Here is a 26,261-nt window from a genome sequence, read left to right on the forward strand (position 1 = left end):
GAGGTAATACTCCGGATCAAAGCTTGGCCTTTGATCCCGAGAACTAAAGGCTACTATTTCCTTGGTGAAATAGTACCCCCCGGCTGTTATTTCCTTCGTGAAATAGCACCCGTCAAATCATGTAGATCTGACCGGATTTAGATCTCACGGTGGTCCACGGATTAACCCCGGCGCAGGCGAAGAACCCACACAGCGAGCGACCGCAAAACAGGAGCTCGCGATTTGTTGGACAAAAGAGAAAAGTTGTAATTTTTATTTCTTTTTGTGATCTCGTTGTAACCGGATCTTATAAAAAGACCGGATCTTTGTAATCGATAAACTATTACAAGAGTGTGCAATGGAATCAATGAAGAAAGCTACGATTTTTCCCGCGAATAATCTGGCGACCACAGTGGGAGCCACCGATCTCGCTGCCGAGATCGTTACGACGCAGCCGCGGATCTCGATCCCGGTCGAGGAGGAGGTCGAGTATGAATTCGACCAGCAAAAGTTCGAGGAGTATCTGTCATCCTCGTCCGGATCGACCTCCCCCCGCAAGTCCAAGAAATCCCAGAAGTTCTCCTCCAGGAGAAAGGTACGTTGGTACGAAGAAGTCGAGAATACCAACGAGGATCTTACCCCGATTGACGCCAAAGTTGCGTCGGGTGAAGTCCCACCAGTTTCCAACCAGGTCAGATCTGTTCTGGCCAAGTCCTCCGTCGCAGAAGGCGTAGTGACTCTCTCGAAGAGAGCCCGCCAGAGGCGACGTCAACGCCTTGCGCGGCAATTCGCAAAGGCGATGGAGTGGATCTGAAGAACAAGAGAGGCAAGCAGCCTCAACAATTGATGAATGGCAGTTCTTCCAAGCCGCCAACGAACGAATGGATCCGTGTCAAACGGAATCGATTAACGCTTGAAGAGCGTATTCGCAAGCGCCATGCACTTTTAGCGCAGGCTCGGGCTCAAGTCCAAGAAGCCCATAGAAGACTGCAGAAGGAAGTGGCGAAGAAGCCGCCACCAACCCGCCAAGTATGGAAGCCGAAGTCTGAAGCGGCGATTCAGGCTAAGGCATAACCTTTGCAGCCTTCGAAGCGAGTTCAACCTCCGGCGAACCGACCGAAGTCGCCGATAATTCCAGTAGCTACTCCGGGAGATCCCGCGGAATCATCCCGAAGAAAGAAGCCAGTTTTGGAGCGCCTCGGTCCACTTCCCGACGGACGAGGCAAAACTCCAGTTCAAGAGCGTTTGGGCCCGATGAAGAAGCCCCGAACGACTCAACATGCTGGGGGTCGCCGCCACCTTCAGCATGACAAGGAGTTCAAGGCAGTTGCGCACGCTAATTTGCGCATTGAAGTCTAAGAGCCCGCTGAGAACTCACGCCCACAAAGGCATGTTTTGAGGCGCGTAACTTTTGAAAGGCCAAAGAAGGTAGTTCACCCTCAGAAGGAAACATTGTTGTCTGATAACGACGTTATACCTGAGAAGTCGTGCCAACACACGATAGGTTACTCCGACCGTCAAGCCGATGAGTTGTACTATCGTGATGGGAGCACGAGGAAAACCAGGAAGAGGAGTCCTCAAAGACTAGAGACTCAATGCCCCTGCTCCAAACTCATTCGGGCGGTATTGTCTGAGTGTAACTGCATCAAGGCGGCCCCCGAAAGAGTTTCGGTTTTTGAGAGGCTCAGCATCCAAACGCCAAAACCGAGGCCTAGGCGTTTCCGACGAAAAAGAACGGTGGTTGAAGACGGAGAATTTCCGAGGGTCACCACTAACATGACCAGCAAAGGGACATCGACATGAAGACGGAGAATTTCCGAGGGTCACCACTAACATGACCAGCAAAGGGACATCGACACAGGATAATCCTAGGTCGATTCCTGAGGCATCCCGGCCTATGACCCGTCTACAGTCTGGGGCCATCAAACGAGGAACCTACGGTAGGGTTCGGACAAGGGTACCTTCAGAAGATGAAGAATCGGATGCCGGCTCTGCGGTTGCATCAGATAATACGGTATCCAGCGAGGGACAACCCCGCGAAGCACTTATGATAAGTGCGGAACAAGTGGCTAAAATGCTCGAAGAAGCCATGAGTAAACAACAGGAGAGCTTCAGGTTCGAAATGCAGATGGCCATGTAAAATATGAGAGAAATGCATGACCAACAAATTCAAGCATTGACGAACCTGCAAGGCGAACCAAGTCGTCGTAATCAGGTTCATCAGGAAGATGAAGACACAAATGCAAATGAAGCTCATAATCCTCCCGTCAATGCAGGGGGTGTTCGCGGGGAAAATCGTTGCTTTCTTCATTAATGATTCCATTGTCATCTTGAGTTACAACTTTTTGAGTTACAAAAGATCCGGTCTTTTTATAAGATCCGGTTACAACGAAAATCAAATAAAGATAAACAAAGATTACAACTTTTTTTCCTTTTGTGTCGAACGAATTGCGAGCTCCTGTTTTGCGGTCGCTCGCTTTGTGGGTTCTTTGCCTGCGCCGGGGTTGTTTGCCGTGGACCACCGCGCGATCTAGATCCGGTCAGATCTACGCAGTACAACGGGTATTATTTCACCAAGGAAATAATAGCCGGGGAGGATTGTTTCACCAAGGAAACAATCGTCCAAGTCTCGGGATCTAAGACCAAGCTTAGATCCGGAGTGTAGCGACGTAGATCTGAGATCCGGTCCTCTCGAACTCCTGCCTTATTTGGCGTTGATGATCGTCGAGCACCAGATCTGGATGTGCAAGTCCTCGAAGTCCTAAAGCTTGAATCTTGTTAAGTTCTGAGTCTTGAGTTCGGCAGGGCTTCGCCTCTCCAAAATTTCCCAACCCTTCAAAATGAACAACCCCCTCTCCTATTTATAGCCAAGCGTCACTGTGCCCGTGTGCACGTGTGGCCGACACTCAAGGTGGCCGGGCCCCTCAAGGTGGCTCGGCTCATGCCGAGCCACCCTGAGGTGGCTCGGCCACCCCAAGGGGTGGCTCGGCCTTGGCCGAGCCACCTCAGGGTGGCTCGGCTTGGGCCGAGCCACCTTGAGGTGGCTCGGTTTCGGCCGAGCCCCTCCGGGTGTTGTTCGTTCCGTCATTTTCCGTTGTCCGGTTCTGTGCTTCGTTGTTGATCTGGACTTGATTCGGTTGTGTTTCTGTTGTGTGGTTGATTGACCTGGAAACGACTCGTTGACTTGATTCCAGATTTGGCAGTAAGTCGGGTTCCGGAATTGATCTTGATTCGATCGTGATCCATCCGAGTTCGCTCTTGTTTGGATGACTCGGTGATTCCCCGAAACCGTTGGTTGGATTCCGCATGCGAGTGGATGCATTCCGATACTTGAGTGCGATTTGTTGACTTCGTCGCCTCGTTAACCTGCTCCATCGCGTATAGCTTGGCTTCGGCGTTTGCGGGCTAAAGGTCTTGCTTGGATACGTCGCCCGATGGTCCTTTTGTTGAATCGGCGTCGTCGAGCTACTCAAGGGACCTATAGGCAATTTTATACGCCTACAGATACCCCCTCCAAAGTATTTCAGTCTCGTTCTTTTATAGAAGAGTCTGGAATACTTTGGATGTGATTGTCCCAACCTTCAGTCGGTGTAACGGGACTTTGGAATGGCTTCTGTTCTGGATTCCTTCAATTCCTTCATGCTATTCGGTGCTTTGTCGAACGTCTGTAAGGAATTCGGTGCTGCATTTATTGTCTGACCGTTGTCGGAATTTTGAACTCGAAGTCGATTCTTGATTTCCTGACTTTTTAGCTCGAGTTTGCTGCTTCAACACAGAACTAATCATCAGTCATAGGCGTTGAATCTTTGTTTATAACGCGTTGTCCGGCGTTTGAGCTTCCTGGTGACGCGTTGTCCGGCGTCCAGGCTTCATTACAACGCGTTGTCCGGCGTTTGACATAGTTTATACTCGTACGTCTGCTGGAGTATACACAGTTTAAGCTCTTAAGGGATTGGAGCGTGGCAGACACTTGAGTCACGAGACCAATCTATAAAATTGATGCGTCGATGACTCGTATCTATAGAATTTTGCTTGTTTCTCCCATATTATCGATCTAATTCTTCAAATAGGAATTCTTCAGCGAATCCTTCGAACAAGATCCCAAGTCCAACCCGGATCTCTGATACCACTTGTTGTGCGCAGCGGAAATTTCGGCAGCACTTCGGTAGCACAACAAGAGAGATTAGATCGATAAGAATTCCCGTCTCACCAAGGAAACAAGAATCTGAAGCGGATATCTCAACCAAGTGAGATATCGGCTCTTCCTCTCATCAGTTCTAGGACTGACCTGTCGAGGGATGCTACAAGCTATTACAAATCACGACAAGAACACAACTTTTTACGTGGTTCGGCAAATAGCCTACGTCCACGGGGCAAGGAGGGGGAGATCTACTATTAGAGGGAGAGATACAACTGAGGTTTACAATCTCACAATCTAAACACTCTCAAACAAACTCTCAAATCCCTCTTACAAATATTCTCTCAAAGGGTACAAAAGTCTGCACAAAAACTCCTCTGCTGGAAAAATATTCACTTGCTTGCACTACCGCTCCTTTACTCCCTTGAGCAGCCGCCAATCAAGAGAAAAACAAAACTCCAGCCTTGCACTTGCTCCTGTTTTTCGTACGCCCTTTGCACAAGTCCAGCCGCAAACCTCCTTACCACCTCTTCGCTCGCACACCTAGGGCACAAGAAAGAGTTATATATAGAGTTGTTCGGGTCGTGGGCCTCAGGATCCGATTTTCACAAGGCTGATTCGGCTCAAGTCCTTACATCAATTGAGAACATCATTCACGTGGGTAGGTCCCACATTCTCCACCTCATTCACGTGGGCTATCTTCTCACGCGCAAAAAACGGAAAGGTAAACACCGTGGCCCCCACTCACAAAATCTTAGCGAAATTTTCTCTGCTACTACCACTCAAACATAGGGTCTCAACTCTCTAGATATGATTGCAAAAACTCAAAATTATAGTAGAATATGTAAGGACTCTTATGTTAGGAATCGAATCTACCTACAATAATTGGAAAAGACACATATTTCTATGCGGTTAATTTGGGAAGATGTTTACATCCATGGTTACACTAGGATTTTTTTTTCTACATACCTGATGAGGGTGCTCTTTTATACACACACGCACATATGTGTGTGTATGTATGTGTTATATAGATCAAGGGTACAAGCTACATGTAGAATTACTAATTTATTTTTTGACGCAGACGTAGAAACGGGGAGGCCGATCGGATATCATTTCGATGTCGACGAACCCTGACAATAACAGGTAGATAACAAGCTTGAATCCACAAGCCCTAATTTTCCCAAGTTTAGGGAAGAAAACAATGGAGAAATTTCTCTTGATTCAATAATTGAAAAGTTAATTCTCGATTTACAAAAGGAACTAATATTTATAGCCAACTAACTCTATCCTAACCCTAATCAAAAAGAAAATCCGAATTTAAAAGGAAATAACCAAAAATATAAAACTTTTCTAATTTGTTTCCTAGTCGACATGAGGCGTGTCGAGTAGTAACGCCTCTCGTGTCGACTGGCATGTGTCGACTAACACGGCCCTTCGTGTCGACTGGGGTATGTCGTCTCGTCTTGTCGCCTCGGCTCAAGTTGAGACGTCGAGTCGTCGTCAGCTAATGTGTCTCGGCTGCTTTCTTCTTGTCTCATCCAAAACTTGATCGGCTGTTTTTTCTCCTCGTCTCGTCCAATATTTGATCTCCTATATCAGTCCCTCCTTCGGAAAAACTCGAATACAACTTGATTGAAGGATGATAATCAGAAATATTCGTCATGTTAAATGTTGCCGACATAGCCATTCCTTCTGGAAGATCCACTACATATGCATTATCATTGATCTTCTTGAGAATCTTGAACGGGCCATATCGTTTCGGCTTAAGCTTGCTATAAGTTCCAACCGGTATCCGTTCTTTCCGCAAGTAAACCATCACCATGTCTCTTTCATTAAACACCTTGAGTCGCCTCTTCTTGTCTGCTCGCGCCTTGAACTTTGCATTAGCCTTCTCGAGCTTTGTACGTACTTCATCCTGAACGTTGAAAGCATTCTATGCCAATGAACTTGTTGCCTCGCTGAACTTGCTACTTGTCGGCAACTTCAACAAATCTTGGAGATGTCGAGGTATTTTCTTGTAAACAATGGAAAAAGGAAACATATCTGTGGAACTATGAACAATCAAGTTATAGGCAAATTCAGCTTGAGGTATAACTTGATCCCACATCTTTGGCTTCTCTCCACATATGCATCGAATCAAGTTCCCCAAAGTCCAATTGACCAATTTTGTTTGTCCATCCGTCTGAGGATTGGCTGTACTAGAATACTTTAATGAAGTGTCAAATCATCACCATAAAGTAGTCCAAAAAGTCGCCAAGAACCTAGTATCCCTATCTGAAACAATCAACTAGGAACACCATCTAGCCGAACCACTTCTTGAAAGAACAGCAGTGCAACATGTGGTGCATCCGAAGTCTTGTGGCACGGGATGAAGTGAGACATCTTAGAAAAATGATCCACTACCGCAAAGACCGAATCCACGCCTCTTTGTGTTTAGTGAAGTCCCAACACAAAGTCCATAGTCAAATCTTCTCATATATCCTTAGGCACAGGTAGAGGAGTATACAAACCAGTATTCTGTACTTGTCCCTTTACAACTTAGCACACTTGACAGCTCCTCACAAGTGTTGTCACATCCTTCCTCAAACTTGGCTAATAGTATCGCTCTCCAAGACTCAAAACAGTCTTGTCTCGTCCAAACTGTCCGCCAAGCCCGCCACCATGTAAGTCTCGAACTATCTTTTCCCTCAATGACGTCTTTAGAATACAAAGCTGATTTCCTTTAAACAGAAAGTCGTTCATAATAATAAAGTCTGTTGTGGGTTGTCTTGTCAAACAATTTGCCAAAACCTCCTGAAAGTCTTCATCGTCAACATAAAGCTCTTTCAAACTATCAAAAGCAATAACTTCACCTTGCAATATGCTTAACAAAGATACTCGCCGACTCAAAGCATCGGGCACCTTATTGTCGACTCATGACTTATGTCGCAAAGTGAAATTGACCTGTTCAAAGTATGAAACCCAACGTTCATGCATTTTGTTAATATGTTTCTGATTTTTTGAAGTGTTGAAGAGACTAATGATCTGAGTAAATCACGAAGTCGTTAGCAATGAGGTAGCTCTCCTAAGTCTTCAAAGAACAAAAAACAACATACAACTCCTGCTCGTAAGTACTCCACTTCTGTCGAGCTTCATTCAACTTCTTACTCAAGAAAGCAATGAGCCACTTCTCTTGAGAAAATACTGCTCCAATACCTACACCACACGTGTCACACTCAAGCTTAAAGAGCTTGTCGAAATCCGGAAACGCCAAGATAGGTGCAGTGGTAATCTTCTCCTTAATAAGGGCAAAAGTTGCATTTGCTTCATCCGTCCACTCGAAAACACCATTCTTCTTCAAACAATCAGTCATAGGAGCAACTATAGAACTAAAATTACGAATGAAACGCCGATAAAAAGATGCTAACCCATGAAAACTCCTTACTTCAGTAACACTTTTCAGAGTCGGCCAATCCTTGATTGCCTTGACCTTATCTTCGTCGACTTGGATTCCCTACGAGCTCACCACAAATCTCAAGAACACAAGTTGAGTCGTTAAGAACACACACTTCTTAAGGTTGATGTAAAGTTCATTCTCCTTTAGCACTTGAAGGACTTCTCGGAGATGCAACATATGCTCCTGTTCATCTCGGTTATATATGAGAATGTCATCAAAGTAGACGACTACAAATCTTCCCAAGAAAGGCTTCAAATTTTGGTTCATCAAACGCATAAATATGCTTGGAGCGTTCGACAACCCAAAAAGCATCACCAACCATTCGTAGAGGCCCTCACTACTCTTGAATGCAGTCTTCCACTCGTCGTGGGGTTGGATTCGGAACTGATGATAGTCACTACTCAAGTAGATCTTCGAAAAGATGCTCGCGCCTTCCAACTGATCCAACATGTCGTCCAGACGTGGGATTGGGAATCTGTAGCAAATTGTAATCTTATTAATGGCTCTACTATCTACACACATCCGCCAACTCCCATCCTTCTTTGGTGTCAACAGGGTTAAAACTACGCATGGACTCATACTCTCTCAGATATGGCCTTTCTTAATAAGGTCCTTAATGGTGTCTTGTAAAATATTCTTCTCTTGCGGGTTCATATGATAGTAAGGAAGATTAGGAAGCACTGAACCCAAGATGAAATCAATGTGGTGCTAAATATTCCTTATGGGAGGAAGGCCCGTTGGCAACTCTTCAGGAATCAACACTTTGAACTCCTTAAATAGCAATTTCTTCTTCTCTGGGACCTTGATGGGTGTCTTTACTTCTTCCTTCACAACTAAAGCAAACCTCTATTTCAACTCCTTTGACTCGGTCAGAAACTCTCCCTTGTTGCAAAGAGAAATACATTTGGATTTTTGATCCTTTGTGTTCTTTGGGGAGGGTGGAATTGGTGGTAAAATAATCTTCTTGTTCATCCATACGAAAGAGTATTCCTTCTTCTTGTCGTCATGCTTAGCATCGACATCATACAGCCACGGTCATCCTAACAATATATGGCACGCGTCCATATCCACAACATCACAAGCAACAGAATCACTATAAGTCTTGTCTAGTGATAGTGACACGCGGCATACTTCGGTCACCTTCATGAAGGGACCCTTCTTGATCCATCCGATGGTATAAGGAACGGACTTTGCTTCAGTCGGTAGTTTCAAGTGGTCCACCAAGGCCTTTGACACTATATTTTCACAACTTCCATTATCAATGATGAGGATGCATACCTTGTTGTTGATTGAGCATCTAGAAAAGAAAATTTGGTATCATTGTGATGAATATGGTGTCTTCTAAGTGCATAGGAGTCTTTGAACAATACACGACACATTGTCGCCCTCAATCTCGGCAACCTCTTCCTTGTACTCTTCTTCAGATATTGTGCGTCCATCCTCAACTTCCTCATAATTCGTAAGATTAACCTTCCGCCGTTGTGGTCACTCGTTGGACTTATGCCCTGGTTGGAGACATCGGAAACACTTCCCTACAGTCGGTTTGGCATACGGACTTGCTTGAGTCATCGGGGGTTGTGGTTGAGTTGTCGACCGCTCGGCCAACCATAGAAGAACAGGCTGATCAATCATCCTTTACCCGGTCGACTCTCCTCTCGCCTTCTTGACCAAACCTCCATGTTCGGTTCTTCTGAAAGGTAATGCTTTGGAGGACAATCTTTCTGCCTTGAGAGCCATATTATGGGTTTCGTCCACAAAGTACACGTTATGGATGGTCACCTTCTCTTGAATTGAATACTTCAAACCTCCGATATATTTGGCAGCGAGTTGCTCTTTGCTCATAGACAAATCACAATGAGAAGTAAGATGGAAGAACTCTTCGGTATATGCACTTACTGATCTGATTCCTTGACGGTATTGCTCGAACTAGTTGTAGAGAATTTGTTGGTAGTCGGGTGGTAGGAACCTAGCTTGTAGTAACTGATTCATGCGTCACCAAACCCGAACTGGTTGCTTGCCTTGCCATCGCCTAGTGTTTTGAGTCTAGTCCCACCATGCCGCGGATCCTCCTTTGAGACGATATGTCACAAACTTCACCTAGTTTGCTTCTGGAATATTAGCCATCTCAAAAATCTTCTCCACTTCGTAGAGCCAATCTAGGAAAGCCTCTATGTCCAGATTTCCTCCAAATGAAGGAAGCTCTACTTTGGTCTGATATTCTTGTTCTTGATGATGTCGGCCTTGTCGGTGGTAGTTGTTACGACGGTTGAAGCCTCTACCCCGACCTCTGCCATGAGGTCGATCTCCCTCTTCTTCGCTCGACACGTTATCATACCATGGTCCTTCAAATTGGTTACCATAGTCCACTCCGTCGTTATTGTAATCATCATGGGGAAGGGTTTGATTGGGAAGTCATCAATGATGTAGAGGGGTTGATATTGAGGAGGTTGATATGGAAGGGGTTGATATGGAGGTGGTTGGTTTGGACGTGGTTGATTTAGAGGGGGATGAACTGGAGGGGTTTGAGGATTGTACAGGGGTGGATGTCAGGGTAGCCTAACTCTGGGTCCGTTTAGGTGAAGACCATCGGCGAAGTTATTCTCATTGTTGAGGTGAAGGGTAAGTCCATCAATGGTTTGTTGAAGGTTCTGAAGAGACGCCTCCAACATGCCAAATCTTCCATCCAAGAATCCATCTTTGTAGAAAGATCCTATAGAGAAAGCTCCTTCTCACCGTCACCTGCCATTGTCTAGGATGTTGAACCCGAAGCTCTGATACCACTTGACGCAGATGTAGAAATGGGGAGGCCGATCGGATAACGTTCTGATGCCGACGAACCCTGACAATAACAGGTAGATAACAAGCTTGAATTCACAAGCCCTAATCAAAAAGAAAGTTCGAATTTAAAAGGAAATAACCAAAAATATGAAACTTTCCTGATCTATTTCCGAGTCGACACGAGGCGTGTCGAGTAGTAACACTTTTCGTGTCGACTGGCATGTGTTGACTAACACCGCCCTTCGTGTCGACTGGCATATATCGACTAACATCGCCCTTCGTGTCGACTGGGGTGTGTCGTCTCCTTCTGTTGTCTCGACTGTCGACTAGGGTATGTCGTCTCGTCTTGTCGCCTCGACTCAAGTTGAGATGCCGAGTCGTCGTCCGCTAATGTCATCTCGGTTGCTTTCTTCTCGTCTCGTCCAACACTTGATCGGCTGTTTTTTCTCCTCGTCCCGTCCAATACTTGATCTCCTGTATCAATTTTTTCTACATAACTTATAATTTTTGGAGGTTAACCCGAATAGTCCAATTAGACATTACAACTCTAATTAACATCCGGCCTATTGATAATTATAAGGGGTTTTTGCTTTTAGTAAATTTCTACTTAGTTAACCAGCCTCATTGTTGCATTTGATCATAAATATTTGTCCTCTCTTTAGAAACATTAGTGAGATCGGTTTAAACAGCAATACAATCAAACCTTGAAATTACATATTAATTAACAAATCTTTTAAGTTTACCAAATCTTCTTTAGCTAGATCATAGAAAACACACAAAAAACAACTTTCATCCGTTACTTCAACCATAATTGACACAGGACAAAGTATCCGTAATCTTCATTTATTTATTGTACTATTGCAACGTATAAATGTTTATTGTTGCGTTAATGGAGTTTGCGATTACTATAATGATTCTAGTATAGATATTTTAATGTTTGCATCATTAATACAACGAATGGGAAATTTCATTTCTGAAAGAACAATAAACTGGCTTTCGACCAAGACAGTTACGTAACATTAGAGAATTTGGGAGTATCGATAAACATTTTCTAAACAATAGAAAGTGTAATTAATGTTGGGGAATTTTAGTTCCCCCACATACTACGATCTTCACAACTCGAAAGCCAACCTACAATCAACAAGATATAAAATAATCAGAATTAAGAAGAAAGAACACCAAGATTTATGTGGTTCAGTCGATCAATTTTGACCTACATCCACGGGACAACAATACGAGAAATTCACTATGTATCAGAAAGAGCTGCAAGAGGAACCACTCAACTCTTATATCACAATCTCTCAACCTCACATCATAATCAACTATCATTTTCTCTCAAAAACTCACTCGTTACAATCTTTTGAATGGAGAGTGTGAAACCCTCTTCTAGTGTTGTAATCTTTTGTACGGACAAAGACTACGATATCATCGTCTCTCGTATAATATTCTTGAATCAGCCTATGTCTTCTGCTTACCCTAAATCATAAGAATATTTGCTCTCTATCATCTCATTGAATTTTCCTCCAACAATAGAAGAATATATATAGGGAAATCAAAACATTATCTTTAGTCTAACTTCCTGATTAGAATAGGACTCAAACTCTGTATCATGATGAGACTCTATCTTTTAATCATGATAGATCTCTAACACTATTTAATTCTTATGAAGTTATATAAAGAATCAAGTACACAATCCCAATAATTAACTCTAAAAAATTATATTATTGTTAAATGGGCATGTAGCAAGTGTGTTGCATATGCTCTTTTGATTATTGAAATATTGAAGGGAGTACCTCTTACACTCGGACAAGTTATTACAAATTAAACAAATCATGTGATCACCAAAAGCAATCATTGATTTGGACTCGAACAATTGTCCATGAATCCGATATTCCTAGAGAGGGATGTGTACTGTGATTTTATGGTTAGAGCATCGGGCTCTTAGATTGAATTTTAATTTTTGTGAGTAGAATTCTTAAACTTTTGGTTTGGACTCTTAGACACTTACTTTGGATTCGTAGATTGAGGGTCAGATTCTCAAACTAAATTTTAGATTCGTACATAATATGCATTAAGAGTTTCAAATTAAATTATTACGCTAAATAATAATCATGAACAAAAATAAATGTTACTTTGAAAAATCATCCTCATTTCGATTAATGGATGACAACAATAAAACTGAATAAATCTTCTAATGCATTTAAACAGTTCAAAAGAAATGTATGTAATATAATATTAAATGTTTAACATATTATATATTTAAGAAATGTAAAATCATAAACATGTCTAATTTAATATTAAATATTAAATATATTAACTGATTAATTTCATTTTAAATAAATTAATAAAATTATAGAAGTTGATTAAAAACATTTTAAAATTATATACATTCAATGTTAATATATAAATATATGTAAAGAATATTATTAATGTATTTAAAATTTAATTGTACAATATGAAATATGTTAAATAACTAAAAATAATCAAGTCATTTAATATTTATTATTTTCTTAGTTAATTTTAAATATTACTTACATTTAACATCTATGTATTCACTATATTTCTTATCTAATTTTTAAATAAAAAATTATTTACATTTAATATTAATTATTAAATCTATTTTATCTTATGTATGAAATATATTTAAATATTTAATTAAAAATAGTTAAAACAAAATATTTATTTAATATTTTATTAACTAACAAGGTAAAGTTAAATATTAATATTTAATACTAACTAGTAAATATTATTATTTAATACTAACTATAAATGTTTTGTAAATATTAAGTAGTGTATTTTTCTGTTAATATGGACTTGTTAAAGGAAGGGGGAAAGAAAATATAAGGAGGAAGGTCACAATCCGCTAATTTTATTTGGACATGTTTTTAAACTTTTCTTACTAGAAAGTATGGAATAGGATAGGGATTTGGAATTTGAAATCCTAGTCCTAATCATAATCTTAAATAACCAATAACAACATACAATTAGACCCAAATCTCTAGCCTTAAATCAATAACACTTTAAAGTTAAAATCCAAATTCTAGTCAAAAACCAATAATAAAGTTAAATCCTAAAAAAAGTCCTAGTCCAAGTAAAAAATCCTCAACCAATACCCCCCCACCCCCAAAAAAAAAGGAAAAAAAGACCAGCATCTTGTCTTAAACTATTAAAATTAAAGTTGCTAATTAATTCCTAAACCAACAACAATGTACATCAATAAGTAGCATAGACACTTTGTTTTGCATGAGCTAACCAAATGTCAAGACTCAAGCCAAACATGTTTCCTAAAGCTCACGCTAGCTTGGGGTGAGGGGGGGCTTATTGGTTGAGGATTGTTGATTCGGGCTTAGATTTTTTTATTGAATTTTAATTTATGGTGTTATTCGTTTCGGGCTAGAATTTAATTTTACTTTAAGGTGTTATTGGTTTAGAACTGAGACTTGGATTTGAATTTAATGAGTTAATGGTTTAAGACTTGATTTTGGATTAGAATTTAATGTGTTATTGGTTTAGGATTAGAATTAGAATTTAAATTTGAGTGTTATTGACTGTCTAGAATTGTTATCAGGACTAGGATTTTAAAAATCACACTTCACTCCAACTCTATAGTTTTTAATGGAAAATTTTAAGAGAAAGTCTTAGTTAAAGTTGATGGATTGTGGTTTTACTATGTGGATTTTCTCTTTCCTCTTCTTTTTATTTATTTAAACATTTAATATATTTTATTAATATATTTAAACTTAAAATATTTCATATTTAAAATTTATTTATTAAATTTTTAAAATTATAAATTTTTAATATTTTATATTATTTTATCGTTTGTAGCTTTAATATTTACTACTATACATTTAAAGACTATCTAATATATATTTGATATTAAACATGTTAATTATTTATCACATTAAAAATAATTTATTAAATATTAAATATCAAATATCTACTTAATATTCATCTCAATTTTTATATTTAATATTTTATTTACATATTAGATAAGAAATACAGTAAATAAGGACTACTACATTTATTAATATTCCCGAAATTAAATAATAAAAATATTGAATAATTTTATATTTATAGTGAACATTAGATAAAATTTATTATTATATTTAAATGTTTATATATTTAAATTTACCAATTAATAGTAAAAATCTGATTTTAAATTGTAATAATATTAAATTAAAATAAAGTTTATTAATAATTCTAGAAAAATATTATTTGAATAATAGTTATATTCTTTTGACAAAAGAACAAGTATGCTTGTTAATGGCTATTTAACATTTATTGTGTGTTTGGATAGGAGGGTAGGAGAGGGTAGAGAAAGAAAATTTGGGAGTTTTCATTCCCTTCACTAAACTCCTAAATAAGATATTACATTTTCTCTTCCCTTCTCTATCTTCCCCTTTCCTATTTTATCTTCTCTTCCCTCTCTCTAGTAAATTCCTAAACACACTCCTAGTCCAAGAATCCATTCAAAACCCTTCCAAAAAGTTCAGAATTCTGACTAAAATATCCTACCACTAATCCAAGTCCTATAATAAAAGATTTTGCGACAACAATCCAAGTCATACCAAACAATCCCAAATGAATAACATCCCCCTAATATTGGTTCTCTGATCAAGTTTCTTAAAGTCAATTTGGCCATGTTAAGATCTGTTTAGCTGTAGAATTAGAGGTGAAGGCTACGAAGCTCAGGAAAATTAAAGCAAAAAAACGTTTTGGATGTTGCACGGTCGACCGCGAGTGGAGATGCGGTCGACCGCGGACGTGCACGAACATAGGAAAATTTCTGGACTTTTTAAGATCAACTTCGAGTGGTGTGGTGATCGACCGTGAGACCTTGTAATGGTTTTTTATTCTCTGTTGTTTGCCACGGTCGACCGAGACTGGCGCGGCGGTCGACCGCGATGCGGTTTTGGGCCTGGGCTTGGTTTCCTGCACTGATTGGGTTTGCTGTTTGATATAAATAGTAACAACGTTTTTTAGGATTTTCTATCGATTGATTAGGTAGCTTGAAGGTGATTTTGAGCACAGAAAAGAGATATCTTTCTGAGCAATTTGTTTGAGGGTTTAGTTTGAGAGATTTGAGAGATTTGTTTGAGAGGTTAGTTGAGTGATCTTGTAATCTCTACTTTATACCCTCTTTCTCTATAGTGGAAACTCATCCCTTCTTGCCCCGTGGACGTAGGCAATTTTCCGAACCACGTTAAACTTTTGTGTTTGAGTTGGTGCCGTTATTTTTGAATTGTTTGTGGCCTTCTCTCTCGGCGATTGGTTTGGTTTCTCGAAGCACATCGGTTGTTTGGCTTCCGCCGCACACAACAAGTTGTATCAAAGCTCAACAAGTGGTATCAGAGCTCGGGCTGCGCTAGGGCTATTTGGAGAAGTAGATCACTTTGGAAGTTCGGCTAGGGCTTCGTTTGGAGTTAAATGTAGGATCTTTTTGGTAAGGACTCTATCTTTTTCAGTTTTTGGATCTATTCTTCGTTTGTTCCGCTTTGGCTATTGGTGCTTAGAGGAATTATGGCCGGGAAAGAAGGAGTTGTGGAAGGTACTTTAGGTGTGAAGACCGTCCAAAGTTTGAATATCCACTCTATGAAGATAGACATGGAGAAGTTTAATGGTATTAACAATTTTAAACTTTAGCGATGTAAAGTCTTGAATGCGCTCAACGCGCAAAATTTGGAAGATACGTTGAAGTTGGACGGGAAACCGGACGACATTGAGGAGAAGGTTTAGAAAAAGATGAATAGAATGGCATGTGATGTGATTAGATCTTATTTAACTCAAGATTTAAAATATAATATGATCAATGAGACTTCAGCTAAGAAGATTTGAGAGATCCTAGAGGGCAAGTATTTGACCAAGAGTATGGAAAATCGCTTGCATTTGAAGAGAAGGCTTTATCGCTTCCAATTGAAGAAGAGTGCCTCCATTGGTGCTCACATGAACCACTACACGAAGCTTCTTACGGATTTGGCGAATGTAGATGTAATGATTGAATATGAGGATAAGACATTGTTATTATTGAGTTCCTTGCCCGACGAGGAATATGAGACATTCGTTCTTACTCTTATTAATGGGAATGCATCTCTTTCGTATAGTGAGGTCATCGCTGCACTTGTAAATTATCAGCTTCGAAAGAAGGATAAGGAGACTTCAATTAAGACAGTAGCGGAGGCATTAGTCACAAGAGGGAAGAATCCAAACCGGAAGAATTAGAAGTCATAGTCTAGAGTAGGACATCCTACAATTAGAAAAGATCAGTGTGCTTGGTGCAAGGAGACTGGTAGTAGGACATCCTACAATTAGAAAAGATCAGTGTGCTTGGTGCAAGGAGACTGGTCATTGGAAGAAAGATTGTCCAAAGCAGTGTGCTTGGTGCAAGGAGACTGGTCATTGGAAGAAAGATTGTCCAAAGCTCGACGAATGGATGAAGGAAGAATAAGCAGAAGGGAAAAGGGAAGTAACCATCATCAGTAGCAAACATCGTTATATCGGATGGTAATATTTCTGATACTTCTATTTATTTGCTTTCTATTAGTCCTACAGGTAGCTATTCGGAGGAATCCGAGTGGATGTTGGATAGAGGTGCGACCTATCATGTATAGCCTGAAAGGGAATGGTTCTCCAGTTTTGAGAAGCTGGATAGTGGTGTGGTGTACATGGGAGACAAGCCTGTATGCTAGATCCTTGGGATAAGAAGAATTCGCATCAAGATGTTTGACGGGACAGTTAGAGAGTTATATGGTATGAGATATGTTTCTTCCTTGAGGAAGAACTTGATCTCAATTGAAGCTTTGGTTAGAGAGGGTCTGAAGGTTCGTGTTGAGGACATGGTTCTCAAGATCTTGAAAGACTCTTTGATTGTGATGAAGGACGTCAGGAGGAATAACCTGTACTATTTGATTGGAAGTTTGGTGATAGGTGGAGAGATGGCAACTTCTGTTGATTCGACTAGACTACGGTATTTGGAGTTTTATCATTCCAATATTAATTTGGAGATGGGTGCATAGACCTGCAATTTGAAATCCAGTGGACACTTTGATGTGAGCAAGAAAACCGAGGTGAAGTTTGGCACCTCTATTCACCACACTAAGGGTCTTTTAGGTGGAGTTCACACGGATGTTTGGACCTTCTAAGGAGGCATCATTGGGAGGTAATAGATGTTTGGTTTTCTTTGTTGGTGACTGTTCTAGGCATGCTTGGGTTGCAACCAAATCCTGATTGGATAAATTCCTAGTAGTCTCCAACAGATTGAAGAAGTGTGAGATTGGCAGAAAGGTGAAGGTACTTCATTCTGATTTTTATGGGAGGTACAAGAGAAACCTGTTTCTGCATTTGAGCCGAGCTCATTAAATTTTGAGACGCTTTGGTGGAAAGGAAATCTTGGGACAACGAGATGAGATGGAAGATTTGGTGAGCTGTTCCTTACTGGAGGAGCACTGCGTTTGATGTCGAGCATTGATTCTGGTGTTGAGGCTTCGACATATTTAGGTCATCTTGGTCATAGGTTGTTGACTGCTGTGATTGGAGGTAAAACTCTATTGGATATTTGGTCTGGTAGTGTCACTTCGGTTGAGGCTTCGATGAGGGAGCTAATTGACTCTCATCAGGTGAAGAGTTTTGGACAGACCTTAGATGTATCACAGCAGGTGGAGAGTGATGCTACTCCATATTAGGTAGAGATTACTCCACTTACTCCAGATCATACTGCATCATTTGGGATTCCAGCTGAGGTGACACAGTTAGGGGATCATTTAGATTTGGGTGCAGATGATGAGTTGGTTGATTCGAATGCAGCTGGTGGATATGATTTGGATACAGCCATTGGTTCACCTCGGGTGGATGTGTTTAATTTGTTTCACTTTAGGACTATTTGGAGAGCTATCAGCCGCATATTTATTGGTGAAGAGTTGAGAACTTTTCTATTTGATTGAGAGCCTTTGGAGGTCATTTTGGGGAACTACGTGAAGGATTGATTCCTTTGGCAAGAGGATACGTAGACAGTCATTTATGATGCAATCGATTTGATGGGTTGATACCGACGTTTTGGAGTTTGTTCGCATTCTCATTTGGGTTCCCGACTTGTTACGGATTGAGTCTGTTGTCGTGAATTATTTCACTTCGTACTGGATGCAACAAGTGGGGCATTTGATTTGGTTGGTGTCGGCTCAGTTTTGAAAAAAACTTCACCGATGTGAAGAATTGTAGAATTGGAGGTGAAAGCGACGAAGCTCAGGAAAATTAAAGGAAAAAACATTTTGGATGTTGCACGGTCAACCGCGAGTGGAGATGCGGTCGACCGCAGACGTGCACGAACACAGAAAAGTTTTTGGACTTTTTACGGTCGACTGCGAGTGGTGCGATGGTCAACCGCGAGACCCTGTAGTGGTTTTTTGTTCTCTGTTGTTTGCCACGGTCAACCGCAACTGGCGCGGCGGTTGACCGCGATGGGGAGTGGTTTTTTGTTCTCTGTTGTTTGCCACGGTCAACCGCAACTGGCGCGGCGGTTGACCGCGATGGGGTTTTGGGCCTGAGCTTGGTTTCCTGCACTGATTGGGTTTGTTGTTTGATATAAATAGCAACCGCGTTTTTTAGGGTTTTCTATCGATTGATTGGATAGCTTGAAGGTGATTTTGAGCACAAAAAAGAAAGATCTTTCTGAGCAATTCATTTGAGGGTTTAGTTTGAGAGATGTAAGAGATTTGTTTGAGAAATTAGTTGAGTAATCTTGTAATCACTACTTTGTACTCTCTTTCTCTATAGTGGAAATTCATCCTTCTTACCCCGTAGACGTAGGCAATCTCCTGAACCACATTAAACTTTTGTGTTTGAGTTGGTGTCGTTATTTTCGAATTGTTTGTGGTCTTCTCTCTAGACGATTGGTTTGGTTTATCGAAGCACATCGGTTGTTTGGCTTCTGCCACGCGCAACAAGTGGTATCAGAGCTCAACATTAGCAACATCATAGAAATTAGGATGGATCCTGGTCCAATTTTGGAAAGAACTTTGTTTAGAAAAAAAAACTAGACCAATGTTCGTTGTTTTTTCTTGGTGAAGAAAGCCCCTAAAGCTACTTCCGTTTTGATTCACCCCTTCACTAATCAAAACAAGACCATAAGATCGGTCTTGATCCAATTCTGAGGAGTTTCGCAGATTCTTAATCGTACGGTTACATGTAGGCCACGTTACTAACAATTTGGCATGAATACTTTTTTTTGGATGAAGTAATGGCGTTTATAAACTATAGTTCACGTAGACCGGACCGGTCCTGAGCATTAGGGGGCCCTAGGCAAAAACTTGAACAAAAATACTAAAGGGGCCCTCCTATATTCAAGATTTTTTTTTAAATAAAGTGTTGCACCCAAGTAACTTTAGGGCTGCCTACATACTAAGGGATGATATAACTAACCCTTTAAATAAAGTGTTGCACCCAAGTAACTTTAGGGCTGCCTACATACTAAGGGATGATATAACTAACCCCAAGGATTAAACACAATGTAGTTCTCCTAAGCTACCCACCCTGGCCAATTTTTGTTTCTTTTTCCTTTTTTCATATCTAGAACTATACTTTCTAGGAAGCATGATGAACGCTGAAAAAATATGATCAATCAACAACGCAAATTTCAGATCAACAAAAACTTATATACAAATACTAAAATACATAAGATCAACAAAAATTATAATTTATAAAGTTATAAAATTACCTTGAAATTTGAATAGTTTCACTTCAAACAAATTTCAGATCAACACGACAACACGCTTGCACACATCCGGATGGTACTGCAAATAAATCAGATAATAGTTCAGTAAAAAGAAGAGATTTTAGAGTAATAAATGCTTTTAAACTAACTATAACCCAGCAACTAAAAATGATAGCAGCATGAGCAAAATCATTCCTTTTCGGCATTAACTCAAACACGTTGTGGGCATAATCTAGGCATCCACATTTCAAGTAAAACTTATTTATCTTGCAACAAGATTGAAAGCATGATTATTTATGATATGGATGTTGAATATGTCTGTTTTGGTAATAGACAGCGATCATAAATATTAGTTTCGCCTGGAAGACCATTTTTTCCTTTATATTTTTCTTAATGAGACATAGTTTCTTTGTCCAAAGGCAACGAAATTGAGTATCAGGAACTATGAATACAAATTCCAGGAACCATGAAAATAAACTACACCACTCTTCCAAAGCTACACAAGCCTTAATAACAATGTAAAAACCCATAAAGATGCCACCTTTCTCCAAAAAAAACCCATCAAGGAAACGAAAACCACAAATAAAAAGAACAAAACAAAATTACCAAAATCCCATTAATCTCTCCTCACTTCTAACAAAATCCCTCTTTTCCATAACCAAAAACAATTAAGAATTGATTAAATCGCATCAAAATCCACCATTTGAGAATTGAAGTCAGAGAGAGAGAGACTTACCGTTTTTTCTTATGTGAGAGGGTCTGAGGGAGAGCGGCAGGTAGGAAGTGAGGAAGAGGATGGGACCCCTGTTTTTGGGGGCCCTAGGCAACCGCCTGTCCCGCCTACCCCTTGGGCCGGGTCTGGATCAGAGGGTATGTAGGCAGAGTAGATTGTGTTATGTTGTTCCATGGAAAAATCCGGGAGAACAATCTGAGTCTTGATGAAAAAGAGCATTGCTATTTGGCTCGCGGTTGGTCCGCGAGCCAAATAGTTTTTTTTTTAAATAATCTGAACGAAAACGAGGTAGTACAGAGGGTTTCATGGGCCCGGCCCGGCCCGGCCTCGGCCCGGAAACCCGGGCCAAGTCCGGGCTCCGGGCCGGGCCCGGGCCGGCTCTTTTGTGCCCGGCCCGGGCCCGGCCCGGCCCGGAATAGTAGTTTTTTTATTTTTTTATTTTTTATGTATTATATTATATATGTATATATAAATATATATAATATGTATAATATATGAATATATGTATATATATAATATATGTATATATAACATATTTCTATATATGTATAATATGTCATATGTGTGTATATATATACTCTCTCTTAGTATATAAGTATATATAAGTATACTCTCTTATATAAGTATATATATGTATAAGTATATATAAGTATATTTTCTCTTATATAAGTATATATAAGAATACTCTCTCTTATATATGTACTAGTTGGATTGCACGTGAAATGCACGTGGTAAATTTTTATTATTTGTTTAAAATTTATAATTTTATTTAGTTAAAGATTTGTTATTAAATTATGGAATGTAAACAATGGGTCAAACATATAGACATAATCTAAACATTCAACATTTAAACAATGAAATTACATTTATTGATTGATTGGGAGATAGTACACTGGTTGCATCTATTACGTGATTGATCAATCAAATACAGTCACAATGATATACCTAATAGTAATGTTTGATGCTGTGGATGTAACTCCAAGCTCATGGCATTCAAAGCTTGACTAAGCCTTTGCAATATTTAATGTGTGGGTATATATATTCACGCATGAAAATTTCACAATCTCATATACATTGCAAAACACTTATTAAACTTTGTATGATCAAACATTATTAATAAGGTCGATGAGTAACTTTCTAAGGGCATGGGATATGAAATATAAACAATAGATGAATATTCCCGAGGATTATGGGAGAACAATCATCAAATAATCAAAGAATGTCAACACATCCAAACACAAATAGGTGAACACCCTTGGCTGCAAATCTCGAAATACTATTGGATACTCAAAACATATGCAAACACAGAAAGCAAATGAAATCAACACATTCAAACTGGAGTATGTACACAATAAGTGAAAACTAACCCCTTCAAACGACCTTAAAACGAAACGCTTCAACTGAATTATCATCATACTAATATCATCAACAGTGCCTCGATTAGCAAAGGGATCAGCAAGCTTTTTACAAGCAGAGAGTGGTGATGAACAATGAGTGCCTGTGTAGAAGGGTCGAGCTATATCTAAAGCCTCCTTATTGCTAACCTATAAAGTTAAAGAATAAACAATGTCATATCTCTGATCGCTGCCTATATAGAGGATAACACAACAATAAGACAAGTTAAACCTGAAACTCACCTTCCTTATCCCACAACCCATCACAGGCGAGAATCAAAAACTCGAATTCGGGTTTAATTGGAAGCATTCTTGTTTCTGGGTCCTGTATGACAAATTGTTTCAAATGAGAGTCTTCAATTCCCCTTGAAACGGCTAGTGTGCCTTGCAATCTCCATAATCCTTGGCAAAAATCAATATAGCCACTCTGCATAGAGGACATATAGCTTTAATAACCATCAAGTTTACATCAGAAAATGATACATAACCCATATTGTAATTATATTTACTCTTTCCTCTTTTTGAACTTTTACAGAGTTAAACCAACCGAACGCAAATGTCCTATTCAAACAAATTTTCTATTTCAATAAAGCATGCACATTAACAGATAAACTCATCAAATTTAATAAAAAGTGATACTAAACCTACGGTGAAAATTATTGGTGATGTTTTCAATTTCTAAACTTCTAAAAAACCAAAACCAAAGGCACACAAACATGTAACAAATAGTTTTGTTGCCACAAGCATTCACATTAGCAAATAGACTCGTCAAATTAAACAAAAAAACTTATACGTAATTCAAATTACATACTAAGTTTTTATTCCTTCTCAACTATCAAAAAATTCAAAACTAAGAAAAACACACGTTTAACAAGAAGCTTTTCTATTTCAACAAGGAATGAAATATGTAGACTTAAAGAACTGACCTACTTATTTCTCATTTACCAAAAACAATTATGTTCAATGAAAAAACATACGCATTACAGAAAAAATTATTTTCAATGTGCAATGAGTAAGTTACTTACGAGGTTCTCAATTCTCTCCCTTTCATCCTCCCTCGATGGCCGATGATCCGAAGTAAGTGCCTCAGCGGCACCCGAAATGCTCAAGACAGCCCGACAATCACCAGCATTTGACATAATAAGATCACCCTTATTAATGAGAGCAGTGACACAGCAAGATCCACTTACAGCTTCTTCTTTAAGGAACTCTGCATCAGCCTCCATATACCCATTAGCAACCGTCTTTTCTATGTCTTCATCTTTTCTCTTCATTTCAGTTATAATGTTTTTCCCTAAATTGTTAGCAACAATATAGCAGCTTTGGTACCACTATGACCATCGAAAAGATGACACATCAACTGAGATGTCATTACAACCCTTCTAATCACAAATTTGATTCTTTTTGAAGATGAAGGTCATCTACGTAATACATAACATGTGATATAAAACAGGAAGACTCTCCGCTAACACATCAAATGTGATATATAACATGTGTTGCCTACACCTCTACACATGAGATCATGCATGCCATTGAAAAATCATGTACAAAAAAGATCAATAAGATACAAAAAAGGAATGGTAATGGTTATGAAATTATTAAAAATTTGGTTACAGTAGCCGATTTGGGGCATCATGTATATACGACAGTTTGTCATGATATGATATTGTGATTAGGACTTTAGGAAAGACTCGTCTGAGTAATTTTATTCTATGGACTGATTTCTCTTTTAGGCACTTGGTGTGGGCTATCCTGAAGTACCAGAAGGTCAACCCTTATTTAAAAGAGCCAAGAAACAAAAAAAAAGTGGAAATGAGGTATTAGTTCCATTTTTTTGGATACTTAGTAATTTTTGTGTGTCCCATGCAGGTGATTTTAGCCTACATGGGAGTTGTATCTTATTTTTTGGAATGTACCTGATGTCATGTGATAATTATCAATATACAAGTGATGAGACATGCATCTACCAACTGTAAACTTACAATTGTGAACAATACTTTCCAAAACGATACAACCCCAAAGAGGTGGAATGGAGCCATAATAGGTTTTTAGTTAATGATAACACTTCATTTCACACGGAGAATTTAACAAAGAACAAGTCGTACGTAAAATATCAATCCCTTGAATATCATTGAAGAATTTTAATTTTCACTAACATGAAACAAGCAAAAGCAACCAATATGATGATTCTAATTCATACAAAAATATACAAATCTGTGAAGACTATATTTAGAAACCTATTATTTCAACCTTGAATATTTCTTAGGTAATGCAAATTGAACGTTATTTTACAGCAGAGGAAAGAAATTGATGTATCTCAAATAGACCATGTGAATTAAAGATTCTTGATTTTACAAACCTTGGAGGAAAACAATGAACGACATAGTCATAAATATCTCCAAGCTCATTAGTGATCTAGAACAAGATTCAATAATATTACAATGGATAGAAATATCCTGCATTCTGCCTGACATTTCAAAGCTTAAAAAGTACAATTAAAACTTGAAAATAATTTAGATCACCAATAATATAACCACAAACAAAAGAAATCCTTTAGACGTATGCAACCGGTCCTCAACAGGAATCCAAAATCCCATAAAGTTTTACCATGTTAAGCATAAGCGCCATCAAGAATGTAATTGCAGTTCAACCAACCAAAGAAAATGTTATTGAGAAAGGAGCCCCATGTTCAGAATACAAAATTGTCTGTCACAAATTTTTATGCAACCATATTGGTTCATAAAAAGGCTCTTCAAAAGAGGTCAGACACTCAAATTATTTCAATTGAACGGTTGCCAGAAGCTGATATCAAGCTGCATAAACTTTGAAAAATACTAAGTAGTAGTATAAAGATTAAATTGATCTAGGCAAAATATACACTCTGGTTAGAATTAGACCCTCAAGGCCTCAGGTTATTATGGTTTGTGGAATGTCAAATTCCTACCTCTCTGGAATGGAATGTGGTTCGATGTATCAGATTTAGATGAATATTACAATACCATATTGGTATGATCTGAAAAGGGTGAGTGTTGGCTCAATGGTAAGGTAGCTGCCTCGTGACCGGGAGGTCACCAGTTCAAGTATTGGAAACAGCCTCTATGCAGTTGGGTCAATGAATGGGAGTCATCAAGAACAATATTTGGATAGGCACACCTCATCCATAAAGTCTATCTACCATGTCCATGTCTACCATTTGCAGTTAAGAAATACACGTTGTATCCAAAGCATGATATTTTACACTTTGTTCATTTGGAAAATTTCTTAGAGATTCAGGCAAGTAAAAATAATGGATGTGGGAATAACAAACCAGGTTAATTTTAACGGTAAAAAGAAAATAAAAAGAAAACAAGATTGCATACCTCTCTAGCTTCTTATAGAGCAGTTTTTAGATCATCAAACACAAACTGCATGAATAAATTTATAGAGAGGAAAATAATAAATGAACTGGGAAACATAAAGGAACATATATCCAGGTTAATAAGAAGTTGAATAGAATATAAAAAGCTGACTTCTCCCAAAGGAGAGGGAAAGTTAGAACCTATTCTAGAAGACAGGATAAGTACCTCCTTAATTTAGCAACTTGTCAAAATGTGCCTCAACAGTTTTCCTGATATACTCATAGCTCATATATTTAAAACATTTGCCCTGGCCCTTTAACTTTTCTTGAACAACAGTCTTGTAAGTCGCTAGATATAGCTTTATTATTATTTTTCGCTAGATGACTTTAATCCAATATTGTTTCATGTATCTGATTCATCTTCTAATTCCTATATTTCTCCAAGAAGACCATTTATTGATTACAAGAAACATATTGACAATGGTAGCACAAATCTGAAATCATTTTAAGAGAAAGCCACTTCTAATATTTATCACAAGAAGCACAAGGTTGGTGCAAATAACATTCTTGTTCCTGAGATTGTCAGCATTTAAGAGTTTAATTTGAGAAGCAGCATTCTTTGAAAAATTGTATTCTGAGGAGTATAAACTCAACATCATTCACAAATTTATAAAAAAGGAATCTTCAAAAAAAACTCCTAGAAGCTTTAGACCACCAACAAGAATTAGGGGGGGGATATGCAATCTCTAGCACATCTATAGTG

General features: G+C 39.0%; 1 protein-coding gene across 1 annotated transcript; it reads right to left on the reverse strand.

Moving 5' to 3' along the window:
* On the reverse strand, nucleotides 5,652-23,533 carry LOC109834365 (probable protein phosphatase 2C 25). The gene is given in 6 exon segments (XM_020402373.1): nucleotides 5,652-6,032; nucleotides 7,206-7,451; nucleotides 22,135-22,311; nucleotides 22,394-22,588; nucleotides 23,187-23,476; nucleotides 23,479-23,533. Coding segments are annotated over 6 exon segments (1,344 nt in total).

This window comes from Asparagus officinalis, chromosome 1 (assembly GCF_001876935.1).
Source record: "Asparagus officinalis chromosome 1, Aspof.V1, whole genome shotgun sequence".
Classification (NCBI taxonomy): Eukaryota; Viridiplantae; Streptophyta; class Magnoliopsida; order Asparagales; family Asparagaceae; genus Asparagus; species Asparagus officinalis.